This window comes from Muntiacus reevesi, chromosome 5, assembly GCF_963930625.1.
Source record: "Muntiacus reevesi chromosome 5, mMunRee1.1, whole genome shotgun sequence".
Classification (NCBI taxonomy): domain Eukaryota; kingdom Metazoa; phylum Chordata; class Mammalia; order Artiodactyla; family Cervidae; genus Muntiacus; species Muntiacus reevesi.
In genome coordinates, this window is record NC_089253.1 from 38655653 (window position 1) to 38664223 (window position 8571).

At 42.2% G+C, this 8571-nt stretch overlaps 1 protein-coding gene across 1 annotated transcript; it reads left to right on the forward strand.

The window, feature by feature from the left end:
* The first annotated feature begins 351 nt into the window (after positions 1-351).
* LOC136169285 (secretoglobin family 1D member-like) lies at positions 352-2398 on the forward strand. Its single transcript, XM_065937071.1, has 3 exons — positions 352-406; positions 2079-2266; positions 2387-2398. Exons 1-3 carry the CDS (start codon positions 352-354, stop codon positions 2396-2398), a joined length of 255 nt encoding a protein of 84 aa, XP_065793143.1.
* Positions 2399-8571: the final 6173 nt, after the last annotated feature.

Sequence of the window (8571 nt, forward strand, 5' to 3'; positions counted from 1 at the left end):
GATGTGCTTATCCCCTTCTCCATGCCAAGCACTGACACCCAGGGAGGCCTTGCATCCATTAACCAACTACACATCTGTGAAATTACAACCTTGGTTTTTTACTACAAAGGAGAGGTGTATGGTACCTGTGAACGGGACTTTGACCAAGCCATTGTGACACCGTGGATGGCATTAAGCCCTGAGTGAAGAAGGAAGGGCTGGAAGCCAGACTTTGCCACCTGCCGTATGTCCATGTGGGCAGGGCCAACAGAGCTCTCCAGGTACAAATAGCCCTGGGCTCCCCAGGCTCTTGAGTCCAGCTTCTGACTGCTTGTCATTCACCAAGGCTGAAAACTCAAAGCAAAATAAACCATGAGGCTGTCCGTGACTGCCCTTCTGGTTACTCTGGCCCTTTGCTGCTACGATGGTGAGTATCCTTTCCAATCTGCCCAGCACCAGCCTTGGTGAGAACTTTTCCCTTGGTATTTTCACGGGGTGAACTTATCTGGGGAGTGGGGGAGCAACATACCCAGAATCCACACTTCTTCCTCTACTTGACAGTGAGTCCCCCGCAAGCCCAGGCCCCATTTGATCAATTTCCAATATATTCTAGAACTCTTACCAAAAATTCATTGCAGGCAAATTTTAAAAGCTTTCTACCCGAAGTCTCATTCCTCGTCTGTGATCTGCGTTTCAGAAACAGCATGACAAGATTTGGATGTGAATCACAGCGCCTTGACCTTGAACAAAATGCTTAGTCTCTCCAGATAATCCTCTTATCATTCCTTTTTTCAAGGTCCACTAGGAGTAGTTTATGACAATAAAGTGGAATTAAGTGCATCCAGAGTCTAAATATTTAGTAGTTACCACTGTTCTTATTCCTAGAATTTCTTAGGTGACAGCTGAGTTGACATTCTGTTTAACTAATAGACTCAGACTCAGAAAAAATGTTACAGCTGGAAGGGTTTTGAGGAGAGATTTTTACTTCAAGAAGAGTCAGTGTTCTCTGAATCTCTGGATATAAGATCTTCAAATGGGGTCAGCAAATAAGCAGCACTCAGTATATCTACAAATGCCACTCGTTCCCTAGGAGTCTTTCCACTAATGGTGGTAGAACTAGTGTGATCATTAGCATCACAGACTTCATTTTTCTACAATTAATTCCAGCCATTTGTTCATCCATACTTTTGCTCTGCTTCATGCCCTCAATACTGATGCAAGTCTCTCTGAGTGTTTCTCTTTTACTGAACTTTCTAAATATCCTTCTCTTTCCCTGTGCTGCCCTTTGAAATTCCCTGCATAGCTTGATGTCTGACCAGGGGGGAGATCAGAGCCTTGACAGAATACATCCCAGACTGCCAAGTGGTTGTCAAGACTTGGTGGGGATGGACAATCCAGACCAGGAAAAGGTGGTTACTTCTGGCCTCAGCACCCTTCTGGTGGGGTCAGGAATGAGCACCCACCCATTCCCGCTTCTCATCTTTTCTAGGAATTCTGTACACCACTACAGAATACAAGAGTCAATCATCACTTTGTGTATAAGCTTCCAATGTGTTCAAACTGATTAGATATTTTTTTTAGCCATATCTGCATCCAATGATTGAAACCTATGCTTTAATTTAGTCTCAAAATAGCATATAGTTTACATACTCTTCTCCAGGTTTATTCTTCCTCCCTTCTGTGATCTCTGGTAAGATCTGATTCTACCATTCACTTGAAAACTCAGTTCCTAAAATCTCCTCTTCCCCAGTAGCCAAGAAAAAATATGGTGTCACTCAACTGATAGGCAAAACTTGATTTTTTTTTTTTTTAAATCTAAGGAAAGTGAATTTCAGCAAAGCGAGGGAGCTCTGGAAAGTAGTAGGTGTACTTTAAAAGGGAAAAAACTGAACTCAGGGAAACTGATTTCTAGTTCTGGCTCAGCCACTTACTCTGGGGTCTTGAGGAAGTCACAGCCCTAGGGTCCTGCACTGTCATTGGCACAATTACCAGATGAGATTGTAAAACCCTTGGGGTTCCTGTCTAGTTCTAATTCAGGGAATCACGGGGGAAAGTGACTTTCCCTACATCAACTGTTATCTCTTTTCCTTCTGCTCCAGCCAATGCAATTGTCTGTCCAACACTTACTGTGGATCTGATCAATTTCTTACACACTCCTGACTCAGTGTACAGGCTGTCACTTTTGAAGTACAAAGCATCTCCAGAAGCCGTGGATGCCAAGATGGAAGTGAAGCAATGCGTGAATAAACTCTCACTCGAAAACAAATTAATCATTTCAGAGATACTGGTAATGTCTTTCTTCTTGCTGCACAGAGGTTTCTGCTCAGCTGCACATGCCAGGGGCGGGGTCAGCGGGCTGCTCCAAAGCGGGCAGCTGTCACTGCTCACTTCTAACCCTTGGCCACAGGCTGGATGTTGACATCCCACCTGCCAAGCTCTCCTAGGGAAGGTTGCATGGGGCCTCTGGCATGTTCCTCCTTCTGGGGTCACTTCCCTGGGTGACAGGTGGTCCAGACTGTCCTGAAGAGGAGGACGTGTGCTGTTACAGCCACATTGTAAGGCTGAGAGCAGCAGGAGATTGTCCTCCTCTCCTCTCACTCCCTCCCCGATCCTGTAACCCTGTGTCCCTTTGGACTGAACATGTGGGGTTCCTGGGAGATCAGAGAAAAGAATGCCTGGACTGCCCCTCCAAACTTCATCCTTCTCCTTCCTTTGGAAACCCAAGTCCTGCCCCTGATGACCACCTCATGGCTTATCTGCTTGTCTATGGAAAGGATTTTTTCCTGACTCGCATGGTTTGTTGTGATTGTACCAGATCTATGTCATTGACCATACACTCTGGCTTCCTGCCTTGGGCCCTCCCATTTGCCTTTGGCTGGTTGAAATTTCATCAACCATGTAGTTGTGAATGAGAGTCTGTGTTAATGTTTCATCTCCAGCAACAAGAAAGATTTCTCCTTTCTTTCTTTTTCTGTTTCAGAAAAAAATACTGTTGGTTTGTAATACCAGTGTGAAGCTTTACTAGATCCTTCTTCCGTGTGATCACCTGATCTTCCATGGAAAATGTAGAGGTTTCAACATCTTGCTCAATAAATGATTTGCCCTGCACTTCTCTACTTGTCCTGTTATTATTCAACTGTTTCTGGCTTTGAGTAGGGGTGGTTTTCATCATGAAGTGACCATTGGGTGTCATCATTAGTAAATTTTAGAGGTCCAATGTCCAGTTAGGTACAGAAACCTGAGGTGCAGAGCTCTCAAAAAGAAATATTTGGTTATGTATCAGCCTGCTTGTCTCTACAGGTTTTCCACTCACGGTGCCATGGTGAAGGGATGTTGCTCTTTAGTCTCTCAGTCATGTCTGACTCTTTTGCGACCTCATGGACTGTAGCCCGCCAGGCTTCTCTGCCCATGGGATTTTGCAGGCAAGAATACTGGAATGCATTACCATTTCCTTCTCCAGAGGATCTTCCCAACCCAGGGATCAAACCCGCGTCTCCTGCATTGGCAGGCAGATTCTTTACCACTGAGCCACCAGAGAAAAGCAGTTAAACATTCCTGTTACTGGTCTTGATTTGAGGGATACCCACATCATATCTGGGGCTTCTCCAGTGGCTCATGGGTAAAGAATCCACCTGCAATGCAGGAGATGGGGTTTGATCCCTGGGTCAGGAAGCTCCCCTGGAGAAGGGCATGGCAACCCACTCCAGTATTCTTGCCTGGTGATCCCATGGACAGAGGAGCCTGGAGGGCTACAGTCCACGGGGTCAAAAAGAGTCAGACACGACTGAAGCGGCTGAGCACGCACGCAGTATGCACAACATATCTGGCCAGTCATGTGACCTCCAACCAGCAGCATCATTCATACTTTGTCCTCATATTAACCATAACCAAGCTGCTTGGTCCTTTTACCTTCACTGTGGTTTCAAACCTATAAATTATCCAGTGCAATTTATTCTCCATTTTCTTCTCCATTTTCAGTGAATACTCAGGGCTCAACCATCGGTTAACTCCTTCTCACTCTGCACAATCACATTGATCCTCAGCATCTCTACCCTCACCAACATCTTGGGTTAATGCTTCCTCTCTCCAATTCTCCCAAGAGCTCCAGAAGCAAGCATCCAGCTGCCAGCTGGACAGCACCCTTCAAGCACTCCACCGTTGCAGCTGAAGGAAAGTATAAAATTAAAAACACCGTCTGCCTGTAAACTATTCCTCTTCTAGATGCCCTTACCTGCTCCCGGCTACTGGACCCACCATCTAGTGAAAACTGGCAGATCCCATTGGCTTCTGGACCAGTTTCCAGTGGCTGCTATAACACACAGTCCTACACATGGTGACTCATTCAGATTATTTTCTCAAAGTTCGGAGGGAAGAACCCCAAAATCTGTTACACTCTGCTGAAATCATTGTGTCAGGTGGGCCGTGCTCCCTCTGGAAGATCTAGGTAGAAATCTGTTATGGCTGCTTCCAGCTTTGATGACTGATGGCATTCTTTGTTTTGCACCCACATCACTCCGATCTCTTCCCTGTGGGATCACATTGTCAAATCTCCCTCTACCTCCTTCATATAGAACATGTGGGATTGCACTTAGAGGACACCTGAGAATTCAGGTTAAATGTCCCCATCTCAAAATCTGTAACTTTATCACATCTGTGAAGTCTTTTTTTTTTTTTTTAACCATGGAAGGATAATGTTACAAATTTTAGGGGTTAAGATGTGGATATCCTTGAAGAACTTTGTCAGCTTACTACAGCTTATCTCGCCTCTGACATCTACAGAGTCACTAAATTCTGCCCCATCCAATGTAAGGGCTTCTGAGCAGGCCCTCCTTTCCAGCCCCACAGCCATCATCACAGTCCAGCCCTCATCCTTCCCGGCTTGGAACAAAGTCTCTTAAATAGTCTCCTGGGCTCTGTGATACCCCTACTGCGATACATCCTCTTCACTGACGCCAAAGTGAGCCTTCTAAAATTAGGATGTGAATCTGAGACCACTTCTGTAAATCTAAGATACTAAGGGGCACATGTTTCCAAATGCTTCAAGTAACAGAACTTATTATTCATCTGACAACACTCTCAAATTACATGGGATAATATTTATACAATCTCTTAATTGAGAAATAGAAGATAATGATTATCTACCATTATCAATGAATAACAATGTTTTTATAATAAGTGTATTTTAATCACATCAGGAAATACATGTGCTTAATTTAGTCCCTATTTTGTGAAACACATTACATATTCAGTCTACACACGATGCTTCATGGACACAGGGATTCATGGGATTCTTGCAACACTCTGAGAAACCCAGATTGGAATCATTACTGGGAGGATCGAGGCCCACCATGGACGTTACACAAGGACTTCCACAACTCAGTCCCTGAGTGTCAATCCAAGAAGCCCAACTAGTAGAATTTCAGAATGGGAGGGATTATGATGAGATGGAAATCTCCAAAGAAATACTGTGAGAAAATTTCCTATAAATGAAGAATATGAAATTTAATAACCCACTCAGTCCCCACAACCAAACACATTTTGTGACTTTCTGTGACTTTAACTTATCTAAAGAAAGATGCTGCTTTCGGAAAGAAACACTAAGTCATACCCGAAGATGGAGAATAAAAATGGAATTAACTCAAGAGGGAAGAGATAGATGTATACTGATAGCTTATTCATACTGTTGTACAGCAGAAAGTAACACAACATATAAAACAGTTACCCTCCAATTAACAATAAACATAAAAAATGGAATCAACACAAGACTAGAAGATACAGAAGTAAAACTAAAAATTCAAAAGCTCTGACCTGCAGCTATCAGTTCAGTTGCTCAGTTGTGTCCAACTTTTTGTGACCCCATGGAATACAACATGTCAGGCCTCCTGGTCCATCACCAATTCTCAGAGGTTGCTCAAACTCATGTCCGTTGAGTCAGTGATGCCATCCAATCATCTCATCCTCTGTCATCCCCTTCTCCCGTCTTCGATCTTTCCCAGCATCAGGGTCTTTTCCAACGAGTCAGTTCTTCACATCAGGTGACCAAAATACTGGAGTTTCAGCTTCAGCATCAGCCCTTCCAGTGAATATTCAGGACTGATCTCCTTTAGGATGGACTGGTTTGATCTCCTTGCAGTCCAACGGTCTCTCAAGAGTCTTCTCCAACACCACAGTTCAAAAATGTCAATTCTTTGGCACTCAGCTTTCTTTATCTGAAACTAAATACAAATATAATTCTATATGCAATCAACTATCATTTAAACATGAAAATAAAGATATTTCAGAAGTGCAAATCTTCGAAAGTTTTGTCTCCAATGAGCTTTGTGTCAAAAGGTATTAGAGGATATGCATTACAAAAAAGAGGAAGTAGATGAAGAAAGAAGTATGCTGCTCTTTAGCCACTAAGTCATGTCTGACCCTTTTGTGGCCCCATATACTGTAGCCCACCAGGTTCCTCTGTCCATGGGACCTTCCAAGCAAAAATACTGGAATGGTTTGCCATTACTTTCTCCAGTGTTATCTTCCAGACACAGGGACCAAACCCACATCTTCTGCATTGGAAGGCGTATGCTTTACAACTGAGCCACCAGGGAAGCCTGTAGAGAGAAGCATGCAATCCCATATATACAGGAAATAACGTGTATTTTTATGTATTAACCAGTAGAAAACAGAAAAAAATATTGAGAACATGTCAATACCAGGAGACAATGAAAAAACTGGTAGATGAGAACAAGAATACATGGGGAGGATGGGAATGGAAGGTGTCTAGTGTTATTCCTTGGGAACTGTTTCTCTCTTTTTTTAAGTTTTAAATATTCTTTTTCTTTTCTTTTGCCCTGCTGTGTGACTTGCAGAATCTTAGTTTCCTGACCAGGGATTGAACCAGTGTCAAAACAGTGAAAATGCCAATTCCTAACCACTGTTCAGTTCAGTTCAGTCGCTCAGTCGTCACTGTACCAGCAGGAAATTCGCTCTTTTGTTCTTAAAATTGAAGTATAATTGATTTACAATGTTGTGTTAGTTGCTGGTATACAGCAAAGTGATTCAATTATCTATCTATATCTAATCTTTTTCAGATTGTTTTCTATTATAGTTGATTATAAGATATTGAATACAGTTCCTTGTGCTATATATAGTGAGACCTTGTTGTTTACCTCTTTTATGCGTCATAGTTTGTATCTGCTAATCCTAGACTCCTAATTCATTCCTCCCACATCCTCTTCACCCCCTTTTCCCTTTGGTAGCCATAAGTCTGCTTTCTGTATCTGTGAACTCGTTTCTGTTTTGTAAAGAAGTTTATTTGTATCATTCATTAGATTCCACATAGAAGTGATGTCATATAATATTTGTCTTTGTCTGACTTACTTCACATAGTATGATAATCTCTTGGTCCATCCATGTTGCTGTAATTGGCATTATATCATTCTTTCTTACGGCTCAATAATATTCCTTTGTGTGTATATATCACATCTTCTTTATCGATTTATCTGTGGGTGAACATTTAGGTTGCTTCCATGTCTTGGCTACTGTAAACAGTGCTGCTATGAACATTGGAGTGCACGTACTTTTCAAATTAAAGTTTTCTTCAGATATACGCTCAGGAGTGGGATCGCTGGATCATACGGCAACTCTATTTTTAGTTTTTTAAGGAACCTCTGTACTGTTTCCGTAGTGGCTGCACCAATTTACATTCCCACCAACAGTGTGGAAGAATTCCCTTTATCCCACAACCTCTTCAGCATGTATTATTTGTAGACTTTTTGATGATAGCCATTCTGACCAGTGTGAAGGGGTGGCTCACTGTAGTTTTGATTTGTACTTCTTTCATAATAAGCAATATTGAGCATCTTTCCACTTGCCTATTGGCCATCTGTATGTCTTCTTTGGAAAGATATTTATTTAGTTCTTCTGCCTATTTTTTTTTATTGGATTGCTTGTTTGTTTTTTGTTGTTGTTGTTATTGAGTTGTATGTTTACACATTTTGGAAATTAACCCCTTGTTGAATCCACTGTTCACAAATATTTTCTCCCAGTCCATAGACTATTTTTTAATTTAGTTTATGGTTTCCTTTGCTGTGCAGAAACTTTTAAGTTTAATTAGGTCCCATTAGTTTTGTTATTGTTGAGTCCCTAAATTGTATCTGACCAACTCTTTTGCAACACCGTGGACTGTAGCCCACCAGGCTCCTCTGTCCATGGGATTTTCCCAGGCAAGAATATTGAAGTGGGTTGCCCTTCCCTTCTCCAGGGGATCTTCCTGACCCAGGGATCGAACTTGCACCTCCTGCATTGGCAGGTAGATTCTTTACCACTGAGCAACCAGAGAAGCTCCCCCATTAGTTTACTTCACTTTTATTCCTCTTGCCTTGGGAGATGACCTGAAAAGACATTGCTATGATTTATGTCAGAGATTGCTATGCCTGTGTTCTCATCTAGGAATTTCATGGTGTCATGTCTATATTTATTTTTTTTTTCTTTTTTTTTTTTTTATTTTTTTGTTTGTGAGAGCTGAACCATAAAGAAGGCAGAACGTTGAAGAATTGATGCTTTTGAACTGTGGTGTTGGAAAAGACTCTTGAGAGTCCTTTGGACAGC